Raw genomic sequence first — 12500 nt, forward strand, 5'->3', positions numbered from 1 at the left:
TTTTTTTTTTTTTTTTTTTTTTTGCTTCGGATTTTTTCGTTTCTTGTTAAATTAGCGTGTTCTTGGCCTATCTATGTGATTCTACAAGAAATGCCGGACTCCAATTTCCAAGACGTGATGTACGGTTCCGGAGTCATGAACAACGTTGCCCAGGATTTGGATAACGTTCAGACTCAAGTTGGCGATGAAGACGACAACGTTACCGGTCGGGAAGAGTCCATTGACAACCCTCAGATGCGCTTTGAAGACTCCGGGGGGATGAGTGGCTCGGTCTCAGCGATGAACCGAGTACAGGATATTGTTCCTTCGGCGTATATTTCCAGCTCTGATTACAACCCTTTGATTGGAAACGGTGGTGCCGATCAGCTCACGCTGTCATTCAGAGGGGAGGTTTACGCTTTTGACTCTGTATCGCCGGACAAGGTTTGTTTTGAATTGGGTGTTGATGATGACCTTTGTAAATTGTCCATTACTTATGCAATTATTCTGCTACTTGCTGAAGATTTATACCATTTGAAGTTGAACTACTTGATCTAGCCAAGCCTAGTGCTTCTTTATGGTATTCAATTCCAAGCTCGTTTTGAGATTGAGATTCTTTTTGTAACTTACTCAAATTAGGGAGCGTTTATGTAAGATAAATCATTGTTGGGTTACAAGTTTTAGACTATTTTAGTTTCCTAGTGGGACTTTTTGATGATGAATGGATTGTTGTTTCTTGTAAAAGATTATCGAAAAAGAAGAAATATGATGACGAATGAACAAAATTGTGCAAGTTGAATCGAAACCAAGACTGGTTTTTCGAATTAGATTTAGGAAGCATTTGGTTCGATGTTCAAATACATGGATACGAACTCTAGGGGTTTAAGTTTTTTGTGGTTAAATTTGACAGGTGCAAGCCGTACTTTTGCTTTTAGGTGGATATGAAGTTCCTTCTGGTATTCCTGCTGTTGGAAGTATTCCTGTCAATCAACAGGTATCCATACAAACTATCATTTGAATGGTTTACCTTACAGATATAGGTTTAAATCATCTGGTGCTGTTGATTTTCTAACTCACTTCTGCTGTAATCCTGCAGGGTGCTGATGGCTTTCCTGTCAGGTCGGCGCAACCGCAAAGAGCTGCTTCATTGAGTAGGTTTCGAGAGAAGAGGAAAGAGAGGTGTTTCGGGAAGAAAATCCGTTACAATGTGCGAAAAGAAGTTGCACTCAGGTATATGATAGATACCAGTTTATATATATGTTAGAAGGTACAGTTCAAGTCAAGAGACCGTAGAGAGGTCCCTCTCTATCTCCTCTCTATATTCCCTCTCTGTCAACTGTGTAACTAACTAATATGCTTGGGTCCGACACAAATACATCATCCCACACCGCACTCTCCCTTCCTGTTTACGCGCACGCACCTTAGTCATTGGGGGTCTGTCGGTATATCAAGTAGAATTGAGTATTGAAAAATAGTAGGGATTAGTATAACACAGCTATTTCATGGTTACTTGGAAAGGAAATTACAATATTTGAGTAAGATAGAAGTTCATCGGAATAACTTATGATTTCTTTGATCTTGTGAAAACAAATTTATATTTCTAATAACTTTCCGAAAAGGAAAGAAGAGAAATTTATAATGGTAACAGTCAAAGCCCACTGTTAGCAGATATTGTCCTCTTTGGAATTTCTTTTTCGGACTTTTCCTCAATGTTTTTAAAACGCGTCTTCTAGGGAGAGGTTTCCACACCCTTGTAAAGAATGCTTCGTTCTCCTCCTCAACCGATGTAGTATCTCATAATTCATCCCCCTTCAAGGCTCAGTGTCCTCGCTAGCACTCGCTACCTTCTCCAATCGATGTAAGACTCCCTCAATTCACCCTCCTTTGAGGCCCACGTTCTTGCTGGCACACTGTCTCGTGTCCACCCCTTCTCGGGGCTCGGCTTCCTTGTTGGTATATCGCTTGATATCTGGCTCTAATACCATTTGTAACAGCCAAAACCTACCGGTAACAGAAATTGTCCTCTTTGGGCTTTCCCTTTCAGGTTTTCCCTCAAGGTTTTTAAAACGAGTTTGCTAGGGAGAGGTTTTCACACCCTTATAAAGAATGCTTCGTTCTCCTCTCCAACCGATGTGAGATCTCACAATAGCTGTTATGATGTATTGCAGAAAGCATATCTTAGTGTACTTTTAAAGATACATTTTCATTATTAAATCAATGCTGTTTCTGTTGTATGCAATTCAATGTGATATTCCTTCATCTCCTTCTTTATCCAGAGCACATATACTAAATTACTTTGTTGCATTATTCCCATCTTATTGTCTGTTGGGCTCAGCGTATGACAGTTAAGAGTTTAAGATCTAATCATGGAAGGAGAGAAAAGATGGTTGTGTTCTTGAGACTTGTTCTAACAACTTGTCTGGACTCAACAGAATGCAGCGGAAGAAGGGCCAGTTTATATCATCTAAAGCTAGTGCAGATGAAGTGGGCTCATCTTCAGTCTTGGCTCTAACTTTGGATTCTGGTCAAGATGATGGCTTGTTGGAAACTTCGTAAGTATTGTCGATTATCACGAGTCCCATTTTCTAACTTTCGATAACCCTGCTGGTAGTCTGAGGATCATCTTTGTGTCACCTTGCCGGTTTGTTTCGCATCCAACTGGAATGTCAAGAAGCTCAATTCTCATTCAGAAAGGAAATTGTAAATCCGCTAATTTTTTTACGATATTGTCTTCCATGATTCTTATGCAGATGCACACATTGTGGAGTCAGTTCAAAATCTACCCCAATGATGCGTCGAGGGCCAGCAGGCCCGAGGACTCTGTGCAATGCATGTGGGCTGAAGTGGGCCAATAAGGTTTGTTTATTAATCGAAATTTAAGAGTTCTTTAGGTGATATAACATCATCCACGAAGTGATTTGCAGTATCTTGGGGTGAAATCTGCATGATATGCATCTGTGTTCAACATTTCATTGTCAAATGTGCTAGATTTGTGGTTTTCATCTAGAAGATGCTTTCATTTAGTTGATAAAGGTTTTGACTTCCAAGTTAGTTTAGCAGATCAGTCTTTGTTAATAGCTTTTCATTGGTTAGGACGGAAAACTTGTTTGAACCAGAGCATTCGGGTACGGTGGATTGCGTTTTGTTGTAGCATTAAAATTTTCTGGGCGGTTTGCATATCCGTGCTGTGTTTTAGTTGTAAGATTTTCATACACTCAGTTTGTTCTTGTCTATAGAGTTCCACCAAACCACCTTTCGCCACGAAATGTCTGTTTTTCCCCCGATTTTTTCGCGTGAGCTTTTCAATGGTGTTTCTTAGAGTCATATTGGTTCTGTTCTTTGTAGTAAACTAAATGTTCCATGGCATGTCAATGGATGAGCTTTACTGCTCGAATTCTCATTAGTGAACTCTGAATGCAATAGGGAATTTTGAGGGATCTTTCCAAGGTTTCAACCGCTGGCATTCAGGAGCCCTCTGTGAAGGAGACTGAACAGGTACACGTTCAAATCAAGTTGAGAAAGAATCAATAATTAGATACGAACAGCTACTCTAAAGAATCATCAACGATCAAAATACTGTTTTTATTTCCTTCTCTTTTTCTTATCCTGTGAACTGCTTTAGAAGAAATCATCTCGATCCCCATTGAACAACAAACTTCTATACGAACAGTCTAGGGGTTAGGAACGTTGTTTTTGTTTGACTTGAAAACGTTAGCCTCTAATCGTAAGTTTCCGTTTTCTCTTGTATCAAAGTAGAACATCGTGTTTGTTTGACGTGAAAATGTTAGTCTCTGATCGTAAACCTTCCATTTCTTCTTTTATCAGAGAGGAATGTCGTGTTTGTTTGACGTGAAAATGTTAGCATCTGATCGTAAACTTTCCATTTTTCTTGTATCAGAACGGATTGTCATATTTGTTTGACGTGAAAATGTTAGCCTCTGATCGTAAACTTTCTATTTTTTCTTGTATTAGAGCGAAGTGTCATCTTTGTTTGACATAAAAATATTAGCCTCTGATCGTGAACTTTCCATTTTTTCTTGTACCAGAGCAGAACATCATGTTTGTTTGACGTGAAAATATTAGCCTCTAATCGTAAACTTTCCATTTTTTCTTGTATCACAGCGGTGTTCGTTTGACGTGAAAACGTTAGCCTCTGATCTTAAACTTTCCATTTTTTCTTGTAACAGAGTGACGGTGAAGCTAACGAGTCCGATGCTGCTATAAACGTGGATGCCCTCGCTTCTAATGGTGGTAAATAGGGCGATAAACCAGAGAAGGTAGATGTACAAAAGTTGAAGAAGGAGCCACCAATTTGCAACCAATCTTATATCCATAGGTGTAAATATAGATGAGATTTAGAAGGTTGGTGCTCAAAATTCTTGCAGTTTTCAATGGTGGGATCAAAGGCTCTCATAAGTTGATTACTAAGCTATCTTATTTATTCTCTACAATGTTTGGTTTAGGATGTAATCTTCCATCCCTCTCTGTAAATGGGCGATTAAATGCTTCACATTCATCACACTCCTTTCATTTTTTGTTTTTCTTCTTATTAGCTTACGAATAAATTAGATAATAGTGTAATTTCTGGCCTCCAACCAGGGGTATTTTAGTTATTTAAGGGTAAATCCGTAATTTCCTCTTCTTGCTTCTCATCCAATTATAACACTTTTTTTTTGTTTTGGTTTTATTGTTCGAGTTTATTACAAATGGAGAAACGAGTTTCGGGATACAATTACAAAATAAAATACAATGACATGAGCTGACGCTCTAAATCGACCCCCTTGTGACCGTGCGTGCAACTCTCAAATGCTCCCCACCTTAATTGACAGTTTGGGACACCTGAAAAAGAAGGGTAAAAGGGTGAGTATAAAAATATACTTAGTAAGCAACTTACCTATAGACTCTCGTATCTTTATTATAGAAGGTACTAGAGGCTTTACTGTAGGTTCTAGGACGTTTATGCCTAATTTTACAGTTAATTGAGCTTCTGGGAAGATCTTGAAGTTCTAAACGATTTTGTTTTGAATCTTATCCCTAGGGGTCGATATAGGTTTCGAAACCTTTATGTTCATTGACTTTGGTAGCTTGCTTAGCATATGTGATAAAACATAGGTGTCCTAGGTTGAGACACTATCTTATAAAGTTTTGATGGAATAGTATGGTGATTGCTAGCGTGCATGTCATCCATGGAAGGTTAGTTGGAGAAACCTTTTATCAGGACCATAAATTACCCTAAGTTTGGAGTGTGACTCCCATTTATCGGCCATCTATTAGTTGCCTTGATGCACTACCCTAACTGGCCTAGACCTAACTTGACCGTACTAATACTAAAGTGGAAAGGTGATGGAGATTCTAATGGCTGTTAAAGCTAACAACCTTGAGAGCTACTAGTGGAGGTTCCAATGACACCGTACATACTACTAATGGCATGGAAAGCTACCTTTGACATTCTTAGGTGTCATGGTAGTTCACTAGGTTCTTAGGGGTGTTTAGGCGGTATAAATCCGACTTCCCCAGAGCCTCCGGTAGCATAGTCGAGATAGCAATGGGTTCTCTGCTCGTTTCTAAAACGTTTAGGATCAACTCCTTGGAGCTAATCTATCTCTGGGTGCATATAGGTCTAGACCTCTGATTGCTACTCACGATCCTACATTACCCAGTCTACTGGAAACATACTATTCTCGGTTAACTCGATATTACTCTAGTTCTATAAAATGAATCAATACCACTCCATAAACTAAACATTTATACAAGCTATACAAGGAGATAACATCTATCAATATCAAGAGTACAAATCACAAAGACTCATCATTCATTCTATCACAGCAGAAAGCATTTAAAATACCATACAATGCAAATCTCGTCCTAAGGAGATTTCCATAATTTCTTACATTATAAATAGCTTACTCACCCAAATTGCCCAACTTTTGTTCTAAACATTCAAATTCCCATCCTAATTTAGTAGTAAACTTCAAAATTAGTATGCATCTGGAGATCTCATCTTAGGGGATTTCTGTCATTTTCATGCATATTCATCCAAAATTGCCATTCTCAAATTCTAGACATGCATATTCTAATCACTTAGGTAAAAAATGCTCGCATGATTGCACATCCTAACAATCCCTACAAGTACGGAGTAGGAAACAGTCAAATAGAGGTTGAACGAGATAAAATTAGACTCACCACGCGTGTTCACGTGCTTCCATATGCTTGGAGGGCTTCCCACGTGCAAGTACATATGCGCGCCTAGGAAGGAGACACGTGCTCCTTGTGCAACACGTGGCACACGCAGATAGACGACTCTTGGTTGAGTCGGTTTAGGCGGGCAAATTGAGTCGAGGGTATTGAACCAGGTCACGCCATGGTTCTTGGGTTAGACGAAGAGGGTTGGACCACAAGCCAGTTCTCAGGTGCGGGTCCGATTCCTCTGACTAACTACATGGCGACACGTGACTTCTCTCTACTCCGACGTGTCTCCCTCATTACTCGGCTAGTCGCATGACGCTATCTGTCACGTGGCACCTGTCTTTCATCCTCGTGCCTATTCAGAAGTCCATAATTCATCACGATTTTCAATTCTTTCTATCTTTTTAATTTTTGCATCTTTTCCCACCTAACTCGAATCAACTGGACTACTTCACCTACTTTTTTTTTAAAAAAAATCTCATAATTAATAAACCACAGAAAAAAAAAAAATAATACTCAAAGTTGACGGAGTAGAAATTAACTCACTTTCTCTAACTTCAACACTAAATGTTAAGCTGTCCCTACATTTCAGTACAACAATGCCGTATACAAAAACCTAATTAATTAATTATTTATTTATTTATTTAAATTCTTTAATGAATTATTTACCAACCGACTATTAATTAAATTCTTTAATCTATTAAATTTCTCACTCTTCATAAAACGTTTCATATTTATAATTTTTTTTTCTTAATTTTTATCAAATATATCCTATGGTGTAGCAGTGTTCATATGACCCAATAATCTAATTAATCGAGACTACTCACTCAAACTATATTGGTTGAGTTGGATTAGATTTCCGAAAAATAAAAAATTTGAGTTAGTTCATAGGTTAACACTTTTTTAGTCGTGTCAACCCGACCAGTTTGACGTTTGTAATCGATATTGGTGATGGACTGTGACTTGTAAATTTTTCCAATTTGAACTTTATATTTATAATATTTTATTTATTAATGTGACGTAAATAAATATAATCTTTTTAATAATTAAAAAAAATTCTTCCAATCCAACAAAAAAAAAAATAGAGGGTTGAATTGAGTCGAGTCAGGTTGTGAACTCTACTTAGGTTGCTCGGGTCATAAATCCAACCAACTCGAAATTTTGTGTTGGTCTAAAAGATTTTTTCAACCCAATCCATGTACACCGCTAATATATCATTATTTTATTGCTATATTAGATAGTACAATATAATTGAATATTTTTGAGTTTTTTTTTTTTTTTTTAATTCTATTTTTACAAAGTATTTAACACATGCTCAAATTTAAGCTATTATTTTTAAGTTAGGTTTGGTATTATCTCAATAGCCTAAATAAATTGACATTTCATTGCTATATTAGATAGTACAATAAATATAATAACTATTATTTATTAATAGTAAATTTGTTTTAATATAATTGTCTTTTTTAGATTTTTATATAAATAAATTAATAATTCGATTTGTTTTATGATATTGAAATTCGAAATAATAATAAATGGTATATATTTATCTTTTAATTTCACCCCTAACAGAGATGTAAAAATATATATATATATTTTTTGCTCGAGGACTAAAAGTTACCTTTTCAAAGTACTCGAGTAAAGGAAGGGTACACGAACGAAACGAGACTACATTCAAATAAGAGTAATTCTACGAATAGAATGACTAAGAAACACTCAGAATTGAAAGTCACTGCCTATGTCAACAATAAGGTGCACCTTTCTTTTCGGTAGCTCAATTATAATAATTTCATAGTTAAACTAACTTTGATTTGTGGAGATGCATGTAGACAATAACATACTGAAAAAACTCGTGTGGTTTGTGGAGATAGTTTTCACTTTTAAAAGCAATAAGTAAGTAACAAACTCGTATTGGTTTGTGGGGATAGCCTTCACTCTTAGAAGCAAGGAGAAAGTAACCTGCACCCTTAAAAGCGAGGAGTACATAACGGACTTGTATTGATTTATGGAGATAGTCTTTAATCTTAGAAGTGATGAGTACGTAATGGACTCGTGTTGGTTTGTGGGGACAGTCTTCACTCTTAGAAGCAAGGAATAAGTAACGTGTCTATGTCACAAGAGACACAAGGGAATATCAGGGATATCAAGTGCCGAATTTGAATTCCAAGTCTTGGACATGGGTCGTAACAAAATTGGTCGGTTTATTTTTTTATTTATTAAAAAAAAAAACATAACCATTTTGTTTATGGCTATTAAATTATGTATATATAGGGATTCAATTAGGAGACAAATTCCCCATTCTCTTCCTCCGCATTCTTCGCCGTCCTTCTCCACTTCCGGCGGCCTTTCTTGGTCGCCATTTCCGCCGCCGCCGGATCTCTCTCGGTGGCAATTGATTCGGTTCATTTGGGTGTTGAAAAGGGTATTAAACTGATCGATGAGGTGTTGTTCTTATTATCATTTTTGCTACTTCTTCATTGCTACTCACTCACTATGAACGGCCAAATACTTCTTTCTTTTATATTTCCACTTAAAAGATTAAGTGTTTTTTTGTTTGTTTTTCTTATTACAACTAGGGTGTACATTCAATCCGACAACCCAGACCAACCCAACCCGAACTATCAAAGTTAGGTTGGGTTGGATTAGCATTTCGGGTAGGGTTGGGTTCTGAACTCGAAATAGATCGGTTCGGTTTTGGGTTCGTGGGATAAAACCTTCGAGCTACTCGATCAAAATAAAAATATATAAAGTATATTAAGAATCCCTCATTATTAATGGGTTGGTCAAATCCCAATTGATTCGTTAGGTAGGGTGCCTTTAAATTATTTGTAGTTAAGTATATTCTAATGTATTTATTATTTATTTGTTGTAACACTATTATATTCCTGTATTTTTATTTTCCTATTATTATATTTCAATCTACATACATTTTTATTTTTCTAATAATTTACGACTCTTTAAAACCCTTAAACTATTTAATTGTCTTTAGTTTTATGGAGATTGTTAAAATTTTCGCTCCTGGTCTTTTATTGAATTTGTTTTTTTTTTTTATCTATCTTATATTTTTGTTATTTGATAAAAAAAAAAATTTGTATTTAGTTATTTTTAGTGTTATGACAATGTTGAACTATGTTAATAGGTTAGAATTTTCGCTCCTTGTTTTTTCATTGATTTTTTTTTGAATAATTATAAATTGATTTGTGTTTGTTTGGGAACATTTAATATATTTTATATAAGATTGTATCCGAATAATTATAAAATGTGGATTAATAAAACTTCAAAAAAAATTAACAACCCAACCCGAACCTAACCCGAAAATAGAGGGTTGGATTGGGTTGGGTTGGGTTACCAATCCAACCAACCGGAACTTTTGGGTTGGGTCAAAAAAATCATTCAACCCAACCCAACTCGGACCATGTACACCCCTAATTACAACCCATGTCACCGTTTTCGTATAACTCATTAGAGATGTCCATTTAACATGTGAGATTGGAGTGACGGGTCAACCTATCTAGATTTCTACTTAGTTAAACTAAGTTAGGGAAGGGGTTACATTCCCCATGTTTGTCCCTGCCTCTCGTTCTGTCCAAATTCACTCTGGACGGGAATCCACTTCCCAGTTTCCTATCTTGATCCCGCTCCGCCCCAAGACATCTCTAATTAAAACTAGGAAACAAAATGGAAATGATTGAGTTTATTAGTATGATTTACTTTTCTTAATTAAAAAATTATTTTAAACATAATATACCCATATATATTAAAAATGAAGAAAAATTATTTTTCTCTACACGAATCCTCCCATGAACCTTGTGAAAATAAGTGGAGAATTTTTTAGGGATGTGAATTGAAATAAGAAAGACGAGAACTGTGTGCCAGCAAGGACAACGTTGGGCCAAAAAGGGGAGTGGAATGTAAGATTTCATATCAGCATTCTTTATAAGAATATGAAAACCTCTCTATCTAACGGACGCATTTTAAAAATCTCGTAAAAGACAATATCGACTAGCGGTGGGCATAGACACGTTTGTTTGAAATTGATAGATTGTGACGTTTGTCCAAATGCAGAGATAACTATACCTACCTACTTAATAAATCTTGGTTTCATTGACAGGTCCTTTGTACCACACATCAAACAATCAAGCAAAATGAGAATTGGAAACGTGTGGATGTCCTTTTGGGTTACACTTACTCGGATCTTAGAACATGCCATTAATTTCATTAAGAGAAGTACCCTCAAAATCCTCTCAATGGGTCCAATTCCTAATCATGTGGCATTCATCCTCGATGGGAACAGAAGATTTGCCAAGAAACAAAAGCTGGTGAAAGGGTTTGGCTATAAGTTTGGGTATATAGCTTTAATGTTCATGCTCAAGTACTGCTACGAACTGGGCGTGACGTATGTCACGATCTACGTCTTCAGCATTGACAACTTCAAAAGAAGCCCACAAGAAGTTGATGCCGTGATGGATTTGATATTGGAAAAGGTTGAATTGTGGATTAAAGGAGAAGGGTTTGTGTATGAATATGGAATAAGGCTTCACTTCTTGGGAGACTTGAATTTGTTGAGTGAACCTGTGAGGGAAGCTGTTGATAGAGCTATGGCAGCCACCAAGAACAACAATGGAGCTGTTCTTGCTATCTGTGTTGCTTACACTTCCACGGATGAGATTGTTCATGCTGTTGAAAGGGCTTGTGAAGAAAAATGGGATGAGATTATGAACTCAAAAAGAGTAGCTGTGGATGAACATGGGGAGCTCAAGTTGATAACATTAGGCGATGTCGAGAAGCATATGTACGCTGCGGTTACGCCCGATCCCGAGCTCTTGATTCGCACGTCGGGAGAGGCTCGTTTGAGCAATTTTCTCTTGTGGCAGACCTCTTGTTGTTATTTGTATTCTACTTCTGTGCTTTGGCCAGAAGTTAATGTTTGTAATTTTATGTGGGCAATTTTGAATTTTCAAAGAAACCATTTTTATTTGGTTAGGAAGAGGAAAGAGTTAAAGGTTGTAAGAGAGTGATTCATGTTCTTTTGGAACACTTCTTATATATGTTGGATTGTAATAATTGAGAGGAAATGGTTTACTTTTTTGCCTTTTTGGTCATTTGTTTAAACCGTGTTCTAAGTTAATATACAATTTAGTCATGTCATAAATGGGCTTGGGTTGTTGTAAATGGTATCGTAGCTAGATATGGGAGATGTGCCAGCGAGGAGGCTGAGCTCCGAAAGGGGTGGACACAAGGGGATGTGCCAGCGAGGAGGCTGAGCTCCGAAAGGGGTGGACACAAGGCGGTGTGCCAGCAAAGACGTTGGGCCTCGCAGGGAGTGAACACCAGGCGGTCTGCCAACGAGGGTGTTAGGATCTAAAGTGGTGGATTGGGAAAGGTGGATACCAAGCTGTGAAGCGAAGACGTTGGGCCACGAAGGAGGTGGATTGGGAGGGGTGGACACCAGTTTGTGTGTCAACGATGATGTTGGGACCCGAAGGGAATGGACACTAGGCAGTATGCTAGCGAGGACGTTGGGCGCCAAAGGGGGTGCATTAGGGGGTCCCACATCGATTAGAGAGGGGAACGAGTACTAACGAGGATGCTAAGGGGGGTGGATTGTAAGATTTCGTATCGGTTGGAGAGGAGAATGAAACACTAATTATAAGGGTGTGGAAACCTCTCCCTAGTAGATGCGTTTTAAAAACCTTGAGGGGACACTAGGTGGTCCAGCGAGGACGCTAAAGGGGTGGACACTATGTGGTATGTCAACGAGAACGCTGGGCTTCGAAGGTGTGGATACCGAGCAGTACGCCAACGAAGACAGAGGATGCCGAATGGGGTGCATTTTGAGATCCCACATCAGTTGGAGAGAGGAAGAGGAACGAGCATTCTTTATAAGGGTGTGGAAACTTCTTCCTAGAGAGGGTGGCTTGTGTTATCAAGTCATCATATCGTTATAAGGGTGGGGAAACTTCTTCCTAGAGGGTGGATTGTGTTCGACTTTTAATACTAAGACCAAAAAGTTCTTATATGATATGATCATCGTCGCATGATTCACCAACCAAGAATTGAACACGAATCAGTATCGTGACAGGGTACTATTCTACCACTAGACCACAAGTGCTTCTTTAAACCTATATAGGTGCCGAAGTAATTACCCGACCTTTTATATTAAGTCCCAAAAGTTCTGATTATCAGAAAATAGAATAAATGTTGATCAACTATTCAACACAAAGATCATCATCAACATGATGCACTAAATGGGAATCAAACCCGGGTCTCTACAGTGGCAAAGTACTATTCTACCACTAGTCCACTAGTGTTTCCTCAAACCAATATAGGTATCGCAG

General features: G+C 37.7%; 2 protein-coding genes across 3 annotated transcripts in view; both read left to right on the forward strand.

The window, feature by feature from the left end:
- LOC111434672 (GATA transcription factor 24-like) overlaps positions 1-4604 on the forward strand; it is a 5217-nt gene extending 613 nt beyond the window's left edge. The window contains exons 2-8 of one of the 2 annotated variants that reach the window (XM_023072142.1): positions 89-423; positions 890-973; positions 1076-1209; positions 2412-2531; positions 2730-2835; positions 3403-3474; positions 4167-4604. In XM_023072142.1, coding sequence (XP_022927910.1) covers positions 89-423; positions 890-973; positions 1076-1209; positions 2412-2531; positions 2730-2835; positions 3403-3474; positions 4167-4238 — 923 coding nt within the window. In that variant the 3' untranslated portion in view covers positions 4239-4604. Of the gene's footprint in view, positions 1-13; positions 424-889; positions 974-1075; positions 1210-2411; positions 2532-2729; positions 2836-3402; positions 3475-4166 lie in introns of both variants that reach the window. The other variant, XM_023072143.1, reaches the window with a different exon arrangement.
- A 5703-nt stretch (positions 4605-10307) lies between these two features.
- On the forward strand, positions 10308-11191 carry LOC111434641 (dehydrodolichyl diphosphate synthase 6-like). The gene has a single exon (XM_023072107.1). It carries the CDS (start codon positions 10308-10310, stop codon positions 11178-11180), a length of 873 nt encoding a protein of 290 aa, XP_022927875.1. The 3' UTR covers positions 11181-11191.
- Positions 11192-12500: the final 1309 nt, after the last annotated feature.

The sequence above is a fragment of the Cucurbita moschata genome, unplaced genomic scaffold (assembly GCF_002738365.1).
Source record: "Cucurbita moschata cultivar Rifu unplaced genomic scaffold, Cmos_1.0 Cmo_Scf00045, whole genome shotgun sequence".
In the NCBI taxonomy this organism is placed as follows: domain Eukaryota; kingdom Viridiplantae; phylum Streptophyta; class Magnoliopsida; order Cucurbitales; family Cucurbitaceae; genus Cucurbita; species Cucurbita moschata.